The 16,864-nt window shown below is 39.9% G+C and overlaps 1 protein-coding gene across 5 annotated transcripts in view; it reads left to right on the top strand.

Moving 5' to 3' along the window:
• POC1B (POC1 centriolar protein B) overlaps positions 1-16,864 on the top strand; it is a 103,566-nt gene that overhangs the window by 16,608 nt on the left and 70,094 nt on the right. For 3 of the 5 annotated variants that reach the window (XM_084876906.1, XM_084876905.1, XM_084876907.1), the window contains 2 exons: positions 8,362-8,533; positions 12,552-12,731. In XM_084876906.1, the coding sequence (XP_084733032.1) occupies positions 8,362-8,533; positions 12,552-12,731 (352 nt within the window). Of the gene's footprint in view, positions 1-2,834; positions 2,921-8,361; positions 8,534-12,551; positions 12,732-16,864 lie in introns of those variants that run through there. The other 2 variants (XM_084876908.1, XM_084876909.1) reach the window with 2 other exon arrangements.

Consider the following 16,864-nt stretch of genomic DNA (forward strand, 5'->3'; position numbering starts at 1 on the left):
CGTGGTCTGTGCGCACCCCCTGATGGTCAGTGCACGTCATAGCGACTGGTTTGCTTGATCTGATCCACCATCTGGTCTATTTGCATGTTAGGCTTTTATATATACAGATAGTATAGCCGTTTTTTCTTAGTTCTGCCACTGAAACTTATATTTATATCTTACTTATTAGCTATGTTCTCTGATACAATGGTAGCAATGAGCAAACATAATTCCCAGATCTTGGTTTCTAATGTCATTCTCCATTAATGGGCATTACTAATGATTATAGCATCTTGGGGGAAAAGGCCAATTCCAGGGCTGGGGCAGGAAAAAATGCTTCTTGAAACATTTTATAATTCTAGAAGTAAGGAAATACTCAAAGAATGATGAATTTATATCAGAAGGTAAGCTTTAAGGGCCCTTACTAGCCAAATATGGAACTATGTAAGAGTAAAAATAAATGATAATAAGTATGGATTACAACCCCAGTAAAATAATCCTGAGTCCACACTGATATAAATAGATAAATGGATAAGGAAAGGTTTTACTTTGATAAATTAAGAAATCAAATATAAGTTCATTAAATGATAAGTTAAGAAATCAAATATAAATTCATTAAACAATTACTAATTAGTAAATTAAAGAAATGATAAGTTGAAAAATTATTAAAGGATCCTAAAATTAATGTGTGATAGTTTGTTGAGGAAGAGGATGTTTATATAGTCTTAAAGTATGTCCCCACAAACTATTAATTACTAATTTTACAAGGAAAATCTCACCTAAATCAAGTGATTAAAGTGAATATCATCAATATTGGGATAGAGAGATATTACATGCATCCTAATATGATGCACTGATAAGAGAACAACATAAACTTCATGGATTACTTATTAAAAAAATATATTCTGAATCTAACCCACAAGGTAACATCAGGGGAAAAAATACAACAAAAATAACAGGTCTAATCTTCACGAGTATCAAGGTCAATAAAGACAAAGAATGACCTAGGAAATCTTTCTAATTCATGGAAGTTAATGCAATGCATATCCTGGCTTACATCATGGGCAGGAAAATCACTATAATTGGCAAATCCATATATAGACTATGGGTAATAAAAACATTAAATAGTACTTAATTTCCTGACAATTCGTTAATTGTACTATGGTTTATGTCAGTTAATGTCTTTGTTATTCGGAAATACATACAGATGTATGTGGTAGTAAAAAAATGCTTTTAACGTTTCAATTAGCTAAGGAAAAATATGCATATATAAAAATGTTTATATATAGAGAGAATGATAAAACAAATGGACAAAATGTTATCAGAGCAAAATCTAAAGTAGAGAATATAAGAATGTTTTTATTATTAAATGTATTGAGGTACATTGGTTAATAACATTATATAAATTTATTGTGCTACATTGTAATTGTACTGTAAGCTTGAAATTATCAAAATAAAAATTTATCAAAACTGGGGTGGGGAGAATAAGATGGCTCTTTGTACTAATAAAGCATAATCTCCAGTGTATTGTATATTAAGCAGGCTGGGCAAGTGGAAGATGAAGAGGCAAAATGCAGAATGGCCAGAGTAACATGCTGCTCTTTGTATAAAAAATACATGTGAATTGACGCCATTTGTTTAAGCATGTTGGAAGATACTCTAGAAAATAGTTAACACTGGTTGTCTCTAGGAGAGGAACCAGGGGCCAAAGGCTGGAAGGAGATTTTGATAAATACTTTTTAGTAATATTAGAATTCTGAACCATGTAAATGTATTTACAATTGAAAAGATAATTTAACAACAAAAGCAAAAAGGGGAGACAGTACCATTTCTTTCCAGAAAATACTGGTAGTGTCCTTAACAGAGCAGATCTCTAAGTAGTTGATTTTGGTTAAATTTACGAGAGAGCTTGTGTTGACTAAAGAAAGTTATTGCTACTTAGAGTAACAATTACTGTTGACTTTTGACAATATATAGAGCAAGCGTGTTCTCCATTAGTATGTTCCTTGTATTATCTCCAGAGCCTACTTAAGCATTGTTTTGTTCTTTCTTTTGTCCTAAAGTTACATGTCTTGAAACAATGAATTACTTCATTTAGACAAATGCGGATTTTTTTTTTAATAGGTAGTTAACCTTTTCTTTTTACTTCCCCCTTTGACATTTTATCTTGAAATAGGCCAGCCAGATGATGAATTGTATGGCTTTGACATTTTAAATTATGTGGTAATGTTTATAAAGGGTGTTGCTCAGTGGAAATGTATGAAAGCAAATTCCAAGTTGGCACTATATAGTATTGACATTGGTAATCAAACACCTTTTATTATCACGGTATTAGGGTTCGGTGGGAGGAGATTAAGGAAGTAAGGAAAATTCAATGTTAGTTTTCACAGTATTTAATAAAAATGCATTCATGGGGTTTTTAGAAATTGTTAGTCTATTTTTTTTGTTTTGCTAAAATTAAAAAAAATAAAATAAAATAGAGTGTACCTTGGGCCACACAGTTGTAATTGGGACATTTCTGCTTCTTGTTTTCTAATTAGTAGGCCTCTAGAATGCTACCTTACCCTAAGGTTAGGTTGTCTCCATCCTTCAAACTATTTGTTCATTCTGCTCGCTGTCACTTCTCTTTAGCAGGCCTCATTGCTAATAATAGCAAGTATTGCTTTAATGTGGGTATATGCTATCAACTCTAAAGTTATGTTTTGAGTGTCCACTCTAGGTCAATTGCCCTTTTCCTCTTTTGACAAACCATAACAAAGCCCCTCCCCCATTTACATTTTACAGTGGGTTCTTTCCAGGCCTGATCTTACTAAATCTCTTGGCAGCATTTGATACAGCTCATCATTCTCTTGGAATACTTCCTGAACCTCAGGACACCACAATCTCCTCGCCTCCTCCTCCTTCATTTATGGCTTCATCCTTTGCTTTTTCTTCTCTCAGAGTGAGTACCTTCATCCTCTTCTTATCTATATTCACTTCCTGGGTAATCCCACTCAGGCCCCAGTCTTTAATATATTACCTAGACCGCTGCTGCTGCTATTAGTAACAAAAACTCTAGTAATCATGGCCACATTAGACTTAGTTTTCTATGTGTCAGGTATGAATTACAAGTGTTATTTCACTTAATACTTTAAATACTTCAGTTTGCAGATGAAGTGTCCCAGTCATAGGAAGTTTGGGTAGCTTATTCACACAGCTGGTAAGCCTGGATTTCAGTCACAAGTTGAATTCTACCATTTTCCTTTTAAACCACCACACTGTACAGTTAAAAATCTCTTCCTGAGCTCTAGGTGAGTATGTCCAACACTTGGCATTTCAACTTTTAGGTCAAATGGGCATCTTAAGCTTTATATTCTAAAAAGAACTTCTGATTCTCCACCCCATTCTGTCACACTCTCAATTTCCTCCTCTTCTGGTCTTTCCAGTCTCATTAAATGGCACTGAAATTTACCTGGGTAGCCAGGCCAGAAGCCTGGCATCTTTGCTGCTTCTCTTTGCTTTTCCTTCACATCTAATCCATCCATCAGCAAGCCTCATAGGCTCTATCTTGACCATGTACCTTCCCCTTCCATGGTCTCTAATCCAGACCACCACCTTCCCCTGATTCAGTTATTGCAATAGCAATACCTAGAGAAGAGACTCAAGATTACAGTATTCTCAGAGGCCCCCATTTGTGTTCCCTTCCAGCTACTGTCCTCCCTCCCTGCCATTCAAATAATCGCTATGTGGACTTCTGACTCCATAGATCAGTTTACTACTTCTTGAACTTGATATAAATGAACTTTAATTACACAATAGGTACATAGTATCAATGTACCACAATTTATATATCCATTTTACTTGGATGGATGTTTGAGTTTCTAGTTTTGGTCTATTTTTAATAGCATTACCACAAACATTACTGTATGTCTTTTGCTAAACATATCTTCTATATATATAAAAGGCTAAGCAACTGCCCGATCATCTGACCAACTAGTAAGTATGATGTGCACAGACCCCCAGGAGGCAGACGCTTAAAGCAGGAGCTGCCGAGCTGCAGTGACTTGGCAGCAGCTGTTCGTGGGTAATACACCGAGGGAGCCCAGTTCTTCATGGCACTGCGTGATTCTACCTTTGGCCATTGGTTATGTTGTTGGAGCACTGTTGGCCCCAAATCTGGTTTACTGCCCAACTGCGGTAACCGCAGACGCCCTTGAGCTGTGGCACTGCCCCACGTACTGCCCGGCTAGGGAGGGACCGCTGGAGGTTGGCTCCAGGGCACGTCTAACCAGTACCCCCCAGTCCCGCCCCGCCAGTCACCTTCTAATTTTTTTCCAGTGTGCATGAAACCATGTACCAGGCCACTAGTATTATATAAGAATTTCTACCTAGGAGTGGAATTGCTGAATCAGATGATAAATGCATATTCCACTGTAGTAGATATTTCAAAAACAATTTTTCTTAGTGGTTATAACCATCAGTATTATATGAGAGTTCCAATTGTTACGTCCTCACCTAGATTTGGTATTGCTTTTTTTTTTTAATTATAGCCATTCTGATGAGTGTGTAGTAATACCTCATTGGGGTTTTAATTTGCATGTTTCTGGTGACTTAATGGAATTGAGTATCTTTTTATGTTTATTGGCCATTTGGATATCTTCTTTAATGAAGTGCCTATTTAGGCTGTTTGCCTGTTTTCCTGCCTTTTCTAATTAATTTGTAGGAATTTTATAGATTCTTTGTTATATGTTAGCTGTATGTATTGTAAATATCTTCTTCCACTCTGTGGCCTGCCTTTTCAGTTACTTAGTAGTATTCTTCCATGAGCAAAATTTCTTAATTTAGTGTAATACCAATTATTCTTTTCCTTTAGTAATTTAGTAATTTTCATGTCCCATTTAATATTTGCCTATCATAATGGCGGTGGAAATACTCTCCTATATTCTTATCTAAAAGCTTATTGTTTTACCTATCACATTTAAATGGAATTATTATTATTATTATTGCCATATGGATAGCATAAAATGTAGGAATCAAGTTATTTAATACACACACACACACACACACATACACATATATCCAGTTGATCCAGCACTATTTTTTGAAAAGACCATCTTTTTCTCATTGTTAGAGAGGCAATTTTCTTAAATCAGTTCATGAGATCTCTCTGCTTAAAATCCTTCAGTGGTTTCCCCTTGCACTTAGAACAAATACACACCTGTTACCACGGCTCCTTGGCTGGCATCTTGCTTGCTTCTCCACTTCCATCTCAGTGTTCTCTTTTCCTCTCCTCCATTGTGGACACTCTGGCCTCCTTCAAGTGCATTATTGTATCAGGCCCTTGTACGTGGGGTGTCTTCTGCCCAGAGTGCTCTTTCTCCATTTCTTAGCCCAGATCACTCATTTCACTCAGATGTCTGCTCACATGTCCTTTGGAAAGGACCATACCCACCCCTTGTATATTAAGACTGAATAATATATAAAAGTCCTCTGAACATGTATGAATGAATGTTTTCCCCTACAATATTGTGATTCCTTGAGGATTGTGTCCTATTTTCCTTTTGTAAATCTTATTTGCAACATAATACGCTAGAATTCAAATTGAGCCCTAAGTATAAAGCATATGATAAGTCATTGTTTTTCCTATCTTGTCTATATTTGCCTCAAATAATTCAGACCCTGATATAAATATTTAATAATTTGATGACCTATGGTAGAACATCAACTCTTTGTACTTTTTTAATTTTTTTAATTTATTGGTTTTTTTACAGAGAGGAAGAGAGAGGGATAGAGAGTTAGAAACATCGATGAGAGAGAGACATCGATCAGCTGCCTCTTGCACACCCCCTACTGGGGATGTGCCTGCAACCAAGGTACATGCCCTTGACCGGAATCGAACCTGGGACCTTTCAGTCCGCAGGCTGACCCTCTATCCACTGAGCCAAACAGGTTTCGGCTCTTTGTACTTTTTAAAATGGGAGTAGTAGACAGCATTACAGTTTGAAACGTATAAAGTCACTTTAATTGTTTTATGTCTTACATGAAAGCAATGCATAGTCTAAGTAAGCCCAAATGAATTTTATCTGTGGCTAAAGAATTTAGAGGGTTTTTAGTGACTTTATATATATTCTATCTGCAATAATATTAATTGCATCTAAATTTTATAAAGTTTCATTTTTTTCTAAGCATTTTACAGTCTAGATTTAGTTATTCTCATTAAGCTGGTCACTATTATTGGGGCTATTTTTGGGGTTACATGTATATGTGAAGTTTAGTTTTGAGCCAAGAGTTAGACCAAACTTTCATTTATTTGTTCATTCTTTTTTTTTTTTTAATCCTCAACCAAGGATATATTTTTATTAATTTTTTAGAGAGAGAGAAACATTGATATGAGAGGAATATTGACGGGTTGCCTCCCTTACTTATCCACACTAGGGATCAAACCCACAATCTAGGTATGTGCCCTGACCGGGTATTGAACCCCAACTGTTTCTTGGTACACAGATGATGATGCTCCAGCCAACTGACTCCCCAGCCAAGGCTGTTTGTTCATTCTTTGTCCAAGGCATCTAGTTCCCCATTGATTGCATTTGTCTTCCTTTTCCTAAAGCTGTAAGCTAATGTCTGACAGATAATTCTTTTATTAATAGTAGAATGTCATAAACTAACAGAGCAGAAGGAAACTTTAAAATTAAACTTGTCTAGCTATAAAAGACATTAAGGACCCTGGTTGGGTGGCTCAGTTGTTTGGAGAGTTGCCCCATGTACCAAAAGGTTGCAGGTTCAGTTCCTGGTCAAGGCATGTACATAGGTTGCAGGTTCTATCCCCAAGTTAAGGTGCTCATGGGAGATGGCTGATCAATGTTTCTCTTTCACATCAATGTCTTTCTCTGTGTGTCCCTCCCCCCCTCCCTCTCTCTATACATATCCTCACCTGGTGATTGCTGGAGAGGATTGGTGGGGGGAGAGGGTGGAGGTGGAGGAGGCCATAGAGGGTATAAATGGTGATGGGAGGGGGAAAAAAAAAAACATTAGTGGGTCAACTGACAAAATTGGAATACATTGGTAGATTAAAGTATTGTCAATGATAATTTTCCTGAAGTTGATAACTGTGCTATGCAAGAGAATACCCTTATTCTTAGAAAAATATACTGAAGTATTTAGGAATCAAAGTGCCATGATGATGTATATACTTACTCCCAAATGGTTCAGGGAGAAAAACCTGTGTTTGTGTGCATTCTCGAATAGAGAAAGAGAGAACATAAGCAAATTATAAATTAAACTAGAGGCCCAGTGCACGAATTCATGCACCAGTGGGGTCCCTCGGCCTGGCCTGTGGGATCGGGCCGAAACCAGCTCTCCAACATCTCTGAAGAGTCCCAGATTGTGAGAGGGACCCCACTGGTGCACAATCGGGGCTGGGGTGGGATTGTAAGAGGTTGGCCAGCTGAGGAGGGACTGTGGGAGGACTCCAGCATGTGTCTGACCCTTCTCGCTCAGTCCCCATCAGCCAGACCCCAGCAGCAAGCTAACCTACTGGTCAGAGTATCTGCCCTTTGGTGGTCTTTGCACGCCATAGCAAACAGTTGAGTGGCTTTAGCATATCATTAGCATATTACGCTTTGGTTGAACTGCAGACCAGACACTTAGTATATTAGGCTTTTATTATATAGGATGTGTCAAAATAGTAACAAGAGATTCATATCTGATAGTTTGTATTTAATGTTCTTTATATTATTCTTGTAACTTTATAAATGTGAAATTATTTCCACACACACAAAAAAAACCCCACAAAAAACAAAGACACAACAATTTTAAAAGAAGTCATCTCATCCAGCCCTCTCCAGAAAACCATTCAGTCCTCATGACCGAGAGGTTAAGTAACTTTCATCAGTAACCCTGGGAGTTAGAGACATCACTGACTCCTAGTCCTGTGTTCTCTGGTATGCTGTGCTGCGTTCTCTGCTATGGTATGCTGCGTTCTTCTAGTACACATGTGTCAAACACAAGGCCCGCGGGCCAAATCCAGCCCGCCAGGCCTTGCAATGTGGCCCGCACTGCGCTGTCATCACTGCACTCCGCTGTCAGTTTATGACATTGTCAGTTTATGACTGTTCAGTAAACCATTCGGCCCGCGATTTAGGCTGGATTTTAGATTTTGGCCCCTTCTCTGATTGAGTTCGACACCCCTATTCTAGTAAATAGTCATTGAGCTCTAACCCAACACAGCTGTGCTTGCATATTTATGGCATAGCTTTCAGTTTCTGTTAAAAATATTTTTGCTGTTACCTGGTCAGCCCCTCTATTTTCTGGACATCTTGTTGTTAGATATGCTGCCCATTGTAATGAGATATGCCTATATGTTAAAGTTTAACAGTGTTTTTATTCTTCTGTTTTTGATAGCTACTGCTTCTTGGGACACATTTCTCATGCTATGGCATTTCAAGCCACAGGCTAGAGCTTTCAGATACGTGGGTCACAAGGACGTTGTAACCAGCGTGCAGTTTTCTCCACTTGGAAACTTACTGGCGTCTGCTTCACGAGACAGAACTGTTAGACTCTGGATTCCCGATAAGTAAGGAAACAAGTACCTGGTATGCTCTGGGTTTAGAAATGTGAAGGAAAGCTGGTCCTGGCTGCTCCTGGTGTACCTCTCGGGATGGCCAGACTTCGGATTACCTGTACTCAGTCCGAGCCACACCCAAGGTGTCAAGTCCGACTGCCTCAAAGCATTTTTTCCTCATCTTGAACTCAAAATTAGGTTTTCTATTTGAAAACCATGAAATTATACTTAATATGTATTAAATTATTGGGGTGGGGGGCCAGTTATCAGTCCCTTAGTAAATCTAATGTAAGCTTTGGACTGTTTCCCCAGAGAGATACACATTGGCATGTATAACCAAAAATTGCACAGTTTATTAATCTTCTAAAGTCCCTTCGTGGATCTTTAGGGACTTTTGGATCCCCATTAAAAACCACTGGGCCAGAACTATTCTTTGACTCATATCATTCATTATTAGGCTCCAGAATGTTCTTGTTAAAATTTCCTATGAAAGTGTAAATCATTGCTTTTGTTTTAAGGTCCTATCTCATTATAACAAACCTCTCTGTAAGAGACTTTTCAAACGTTAGTTGATATTTTAAGCAATTATTATTTAAGCCATGAATTATTTTTTGAGTTTTAAAGTCTTAATTATGCAATTTTCAAACATACTTGAAAAAAGAAAAGCACAAAGACTCCCAAACCCATAATCATGGATCAGATTCAACAATTAGCAGTATTCAGTCAACCTTATTTCATCTATTCCCACCCCCCCCTCCACCTTTTTTTTTTTTTTCTGTAGTATTTTTAGAACAAATCCCACACATCACATCATTTTCCCCTGTAAATACTTCAGAGAGTAAGAATTGAGCATTTTCTGACTGTTGTGGCAGGATTTGATTGTTGGTTTGTGCCTGAACAGGCACTCCCAAATGAAAGAAAGTTCACAGGGCATTTCCCGTCTACCACCCAATGGAAACTCCATGCTCAGAAATCTGAATATTATCCTGATGGCAGCAAAAAATCTTGAAGAGAAAAGACATGTTATAATGACATGGTGGATGCAATATAGAGGGAAATTGTAAGGAAGAGAGACTGGTTTAAAAAGGAAGCATTTCCTAAAATCCTTACTTTTGGGAATTGAGAGCCAGCACACAGCCGCAGTTACCCATTACTAACTCAAGGAAACTTCAGTGAACAAACTATAGAGGGGTACCTGAGTTAAAAGCACACTGCGTCATTAATCTGCACTGGCTGATCTAAGGACAACTATGCTTGTGCAGAAATCTCCTGTTCCTCTTTTTAAATCATAGTGGGCCAGGGCAATAGCAGATCATGGCAATGGGAAGGGAACTCATGCATCAAGTTATCTGTTGCAGCGTAACAACAGTATCTAAATATAGATATCTTCAAAACACAGTATCTAAATATAGTAACTGTCATTTCTCACAATTTTGTGGGTTGTCCGGATGATTCTGCCCCATTTGTTGTTGGCTATTACTTTACAGCTTCATTAAGCTGACAGAAGAGCTGGCAGGTCCAACACCTTGCTCATATGCCAAGGGCCTTGGTGCTGGTTATTGGCTGGGGCACCGTGGTCCCCCGTATACCCTTTCCCTGGCAGGATAGGGACTTCTGTATAGCATGGTAGCGGGTTCTAGGATAGTAAAGTAGAAGCTGTTAGACCTTTAAAGGGCCAGGCCTGAAACTTGCACAGTGTCACATCTGCCCCATTCTGTTGGTCAAAGTAATTCACATTAGCCCAGATTCAAGGAGTGGACAAATTGGCAGATTCCACCTCCTTTGGGGAGGGGTGCTGGGTGTGTTCAGAGATGAAAGAAATTGTGGGTGGCCATATTTTCAGGCAGACATCCGTTGGTGACTGGGAGGCTAAAAAAGAATAATGGAAGCAGTTCTGGCATGCAGTTTGTCATGGTAGGCAGTTAAGAGAATGTGGGCAGAAAGTACAGGTAAGTTTGTAGGAGGCAGAGGTCTATGTTAAGGCAAGGTAAGGAATTAGAAACCACTTGAGCACTGGCACAATAAACAAGGCTCTCCTATCTCGTGGTTTTTTTTTTTTTTTAAACATGCTTCCTGTTGAGGCTGGATACAGGCAAGGCCAGCCTACACTGAGAGGAGGGCCTTTAGAAAGAAGGCAAGCAGGCTAGCCTGCTGGAATGCACAGTGTAGAACTGAAGAGCGGGGCTGATTTTGATGAAACTGTCTTTTGGTTTCTGGGTCATGGCAGATGTCAAGGCTTTTCTTTATTTTTCTCTGGGTTTTATACCTGAATTCAGGCCCAACTGTACTCTGACCTCAACTCATAAAACTCCCTCTGAAACCTCACTGACCTAGTCCCTCAATGCTCCTCCTATCTTTTTAGATACTGACTTTAGCTATTCCTGCTGTAGAATCATGACAGTCACCTAGGCCACTAGAAGTATAAGCCAGGATGGATCTAAGGATCTTTTAAGTATTGCCTCTTTCCAGTGGAATTCAACAAAACACATTGAGCTCTTTTTATGTGTCTGACATTGCGCTATATTCTAGTCTTTAGAGATAAATAAACCATCATTTCTATCTTCAAAAAACTTACTGCTTAATAAGAGAAAAACAGGTCTGGTTTTTTTTTTTTTTTTTTTAAAGTGCTACATAACGTAATAAGCAAAATAGATGTAGCAAATGGGGCAATTCAGCCTCTCCGGCTGGTCAGGGAGACCTGGGATGGGGAAAATAGTTCAGGCTGAGAAAGCAGTGATTTCCGGTGTGAGTGCAGCACTGTTCTCAAAGTACAAAGTTCAGAGCAGTGACAGGATGTCTGCCAAAGGGCTTGGGTGCTGTGCCTCTTTCTGGAGGATGGCCAGTGACTCATTGACACTGGGATCTACTAGTACATGCTTGGAGTTAGCAAGGTGGTAAGTACAGTGTGTAGGTGACTGGAGAGGGATAAAAGATTAGAGCAGGGAGACCAGCTAAGAGGCTTTTGCAATAATCAAGGTGAAGGATATTGAGGGCATATCAACCTTAATGCAAGCATAGCTGGGGCTGAAAAAGGAGGAGGGATTCAAAAGATCCTTGGGCAGTGACAGTGATATCACTATCACTCCGTAGGTGTGTTGACTTACTGGGTGTGGGAGGAGAGGCAGGGGAGGCACTGAATGTGACTTCCAGGCTTCTGCAAATTCTGTTCCTGATCTTCCTTAAACAGTTATGGCGATTGTCCTTCTAAGGTATCACCTGTATAAATATGACGTTCTAAATGGAAAATGGCTAAGTCTGGATGTAGTGTAAAGTGAAAGTGCCTTGGAAACTTCAACACTGGCACAAAGTAGGAAGTCCCAAGTGTCACCTTGTAACTCCAGTGCTATCTACTCGCCTGCTTCTCCTTAAATGCCACGTGTTATTTTCTCCATCCATTTATCCTATTCTCTTTTTCCTACCCTAGCTAAGGAAAAAAAAAAAGCATCTGAAATTTCAAGGTGTTGAGAACAGAAGTGCTATGTTGTTACCATTTATCCTTTGTTTTGCTTCTGAGATAAGACTGGGCCTGAGGCCAGCCAGGCCTTACATCCACCCAGATCTTAGTTCTCATTGCTGGTGGTAGAAACAGGAAAGTTGGAGGTAAATCTTCTTCCCAACCCAGACTTGTGACCCTAGTTTTAAAACATTGCCTTGGAGCTATTCATTTCATCAATCATTAGCTTTTCTAGGGTGGAGGTTCTTTATGTATTGCTATTTCTAGAGGAACAATGGAATGAATGGCAGGAACCTAAAAGGCATGGTAGAGATTTGTTCAAAAATATTATTTGCCTAGCTTCCAATGAAAACATAGAGAGCAAATGCATTTCCAAGGTCTCTCTTATTAAGTATCAGTGGTGACCTTAGTTGACAAAAGCAGTATTGATGAAGAGTGCATACAGTACAACACAACCTTTTCATACTGGTGTTAGTTTTACAAGAGTTAGGCTGTTTTATGTTTCAGTCTATATACTGGTTAGCTATTGGTTATACTTAAATCAAAGGTTGTAAATATTGAACTGTTTCTTTCCAGGAGAGGGAAGTCCTCTGAATTTAAAGCTCATACAGCTCCGGTTCGAAGTGTGGACTTTTCTGCTGATGGCCAGTATCTCGCTACAGCTTCTGAAGACAAATCCATCAAAGTATGGAACATGTATCGCCAACGATTCTTATATGCCTTGTGCCGACATACACACTGGGTTCGCTGTGCCAAGTAAGTACAAAAAGTTTCATAAGATTTCCACATTTCCCCCGCCATAGTCTATGTTTGTCCTCCACCTCCAAAAAAAGGAATTAGTTTCCCTCCCTCCCTCCCTCTCTCTCTCTTCCTTTCTTCCATTCTGCAAGCATTTATTGTGTGCCTGGGAACACAACAGGGTTGAGGATAATGGTAAACAAAACAGTCACCAACTCCTGCTCTCATGAAGCTTACATTCTAGAGAGGGGAGACAGGCAGCAAACAAATAGGAAAATGGATATGGTAGGTGAGATGGTGATAAGTTTTCAAGAACAAAACAGAACTGGATTAGAAGGTGAGCTGCAATTTTAAACAGGGTCACAAAGGGTGGGGTGGGGGTGGGGAGGCTTTGAGCAGAAACCTAAAGAAAAGGAAGGAAGGAGGCTTAAAGACACTTGGGAAGGGAGGGTCTTGGATAGAGAGAGCAAGTGGGACAGACAGCCCTGAGGCTGGAATCTGGGGGCTGGTTAAGGAGAAGTAGGAGACTAGGGGGATCGGGCCAGGTCAGGAGTGGCTCTGATGTATACCCTGAGAGAGAGGAAATGCCACTGGAACAGGTTCATTTTCTGAGTTACACTTTAATGAATCACCAGGAGTGCTGTATCAAGAAGAGATTCAAAAGTCAGGGCAGAAGCAAGGAGGTGTTGGGAGGCTGTTGCAATAGTTCCCATCCCAGCCTGGACCATAATGGTAAACAAAACAGTCACATATCTAGAATCCAACTACTTCTCAAAATCTCCAGTGCCACCAGAGATTGGTGGCACTGGAGATTTTGAGAAGTAGTTGGATTCTAGATATAGTAGTTTGAAGGTACAGCCAACAATACGTGCTGTCACACTGGATGTGACAGAGAGAAAGAACCAAGAATGACTCCATAATCTTGGCAACGTTCTATCTGGAGAAGTGCTGCTTTAGTTGTTACTGTCAGCTGACAGCCATGGACAAAGGGGACTTATATCCCTACCACAAACAATCATACTGCTGGGCAAAATAAACTAAACAACTGTTTTCAGATATTACAGAAACAACACAGGGTTTTGAATCCTATGGAAACAAATAAAATGAGCACCAAATCCAAAACAGATTTCCACCTGGGAGCATTTTTCAGACCATGGCACAAGGAGATAGATAGAGCTCAAGAAGACAGCAGCAGTCTTGCTGGGCAGAGGAAACATAAATTAGAATTCAGAACTGCTATGGGGTTGGAGTTTTGAGGGCAGGAAGTGAGAAAGAAACCATGAAGAGCAGAAACACACACACACACACACACACAAAAAAAGGCTCTACCTATGAATCACACTGAGTGTTTGGTCCAATACAAAGCTGCTTATGCACAGGGGACTGAGGCTTGACAGAGAACAATGACTGGGAGGCTGAGCTGAACAGATTACATTTAGGGGGAGTAACAATAAAAATGATCTCCACTTTCATATTAAAAAATGCAAACCAGAAGACACTGGAATGACATATTTAAAGTCCTAAAAGAAAAAGTACCCACTGAACTAGAATTCAACATCTCAGCAAAAATATCCTTTAAACAGGATAAACAAAAAGTTGAGAGAATTTATTACCAATAGACCTGCACTACAAAAATAGTAAATGAAGTTTTTTAGGCTGAAGGGAAATGATACCAGATGGAAACTTGTATCTACTAGTACACAAAGGAATAAAGAGTGCTAGAAAAAGTAAATATGGGGGTACATACTATAATAGACTTTGTTTCTTATTTCTTTGAGAAATGGTTGCTTAATGTATTGTGGGCTGATATTATAGATAGATATAAGAGGTAGGTAAATGAAGATATATTTTAGTAAGTTCTAACAAGTTTTACAAGTTGTGACATATATAAAATGACATAAAATTTATTTAAGAGTGCATTCTTTAAGGATACATATTATAACTTTTAGAGATTACCAATAAAAAACATACAACATGGGCAAAGAATAAAGCTAAAAAGCCTACAGAGGAAATAAAATGGGATACTAAGAATTACTCAACCCAAAAGAAAAACGGGAAATAAATAAACATGAGATAAATAGAAAACAAAGAGCAGAAGAATTTATGAGAGGTTGAAAGGTCACCAATGAAGTGAAATTTTGGTCTTCAAAATATTCCCTTAATAAGCATAAACCCCAGTCTGTATCACATATCTATGCTAGGTCTGGAGTTGAAAGAAACAGTATTAGCCTCAAGGAGCTTTTACAGTTCAAGGGTAGGAATAAGATACCAAATAATTATAAAACGGTGTGTCCTGTGAGAAGATGATCCACAAGATGATAAGGGAATCCATTGAACTAGACTTCTGTGAGGAAAAGCCACGGAAGGTATTCCCGGCCCAAAGCTGAGGAAAGGAAAGGGGGCGGGGAGGCAGCTGGATATTACCAGATGGGAAGAAGGTGGTAAACCGGTCATTGGAAAGAATCAGCAGGAATAAGCACTGTAGCCTGGGAGTTCAGAGTGTGTTCTAAGGACATGCATTATTCATTCAGCTATGGCTAGACACAGGAAGTAAAGTGGGACAAGGTCGGAGGAGGCGGGGGAGGCTCAGGGTCACTGGATGATATAAAAAGGTTTTACTTCATCCTACAGGAAATACAAAGACTCGAGGGCTTGGAATTGGGAAGAAACATGATCATTTCTGAGCTCTTCTTTTTTTATTGGTCTTTTAACCGCATGACTATAGTAAGAGGGTCCATGCCAAGATTCCCATGCCTACCTGAACCGCCTTGTTACCACTGGGCAAGTTAGGTTATGGCTCTCAACCTCTGCAGACTGTTGTGAAGATGAGAAATGCAAGTTGACTGTGTTGGGGATTGAGTGGAGCCCTAGGGCTGCCATTCCTCCAGCTGGTCCCCTTTAGATAGGGAGCAGCCACTGTAAATGTTATTCCTTATCCATCCATAAAAAGAAAGCGACGGTGGGACTCTTCATGGCTGTCTGCCTAGCATCCATTCCCCATAGGGTGGTAATGGTGCCCGAGTTTTCCCTGAGGAACCAGCCCTCCCCCATGGCTCATTCCCATGTTGTGCCTGTGCTGGAGAGGCCCTATCTCCAGCTCCAGCCGTAGGCATTCTCAGGCCTGCCATGCAGATCAGAGCATCTCCCTAGGAGTTAGTGAGTCCTGTTGGGACTGCAGAACTTTCCTCTGGGATTGCTTTCTCTAGGCTCAGTTCAGCCTGTAGCTTCTGAGGGTGCCATGGGAATGATGCTGATTCCAAGGGGAGCAGAACTGTGAGATAAAGCAGAACGAATGGCTGTCTTTAGTTACATGGTGTAGTTTATGGATACAGCTATACATGGAATTATTAGCACGTGTGTGGAGGAGGGGAGATATGAACTGGAAAAAAATTTCCTTTTGCTTTCTTTTTAAAGGCACTTTCCAGTCCTAGCCAGTTTGGCTCAGTGGATAGAGTGTTGACCTGTGGACTGAAGGGCCTCAGATTCAATTCCAGTCAAGGCACCAGGCTCCATCCCCAGTCCCGATCCGAACATGTGCGGGAGGCAACCAATTGATGTCTTTCACATCATGTTTCTCTCTCTCTGTCTCTCCCCCTCCCACTCTCTCTAAAAATCAATGGGAAAAGTATCCTTGGTTGAGAATTAACAAAAAATAAAATAAAATAAAGGCACTTTCCATAGGAAGTGATAATGGAGCAGAGTTTTGTAAAAGTGGGAGTTATCCTCACATTGATCATGTGCACTCAAGACACCTGCTTTATTTCCAGGCCAACACCACTGCCTTAATTTTTAGCATCACTGGCTCTTGTAGAGACTTCTGCAATAACCTCCTAAATAACCTTGACTATAGATTTGCCTTCATTCAGCCTTTCGCCTCACCCCCTACTGCCTCCAAAGAGGCCTTCTGAAATGCTGCTCCTGAGCTTAAAAGAATTCTGACTTCTTGCCCTGGCACATCTGCTTGCCTTCTGTTCCAGCCTCATCTTTTGTCCCTTTCACCATTCACCTTGTTACAGCTGCCCACGTGTGTGAGGTTCCGTTACAATCTGTGCCTTCCCACATGCTGCCTGAGACACCTGGAATAACCCAGATCCCACCCTCTCTTCACAATCCTGCTCTGCATCTCTTCTTCCAAGAAGTGTTTGCACTCT

This window comes from Pipistrellus hanaki (genome assembly GCF_964339955.1).
Source record: "Pipistrellus hanaki genome assembly, chromosome: 3".
Taxonomy (NCBI): Eukaryota; Metazoa; Chordata; class Mammalia; order Chiroptera; family Vespertilionidae; genus Pipistrellus; species Pipistrellus hanaki.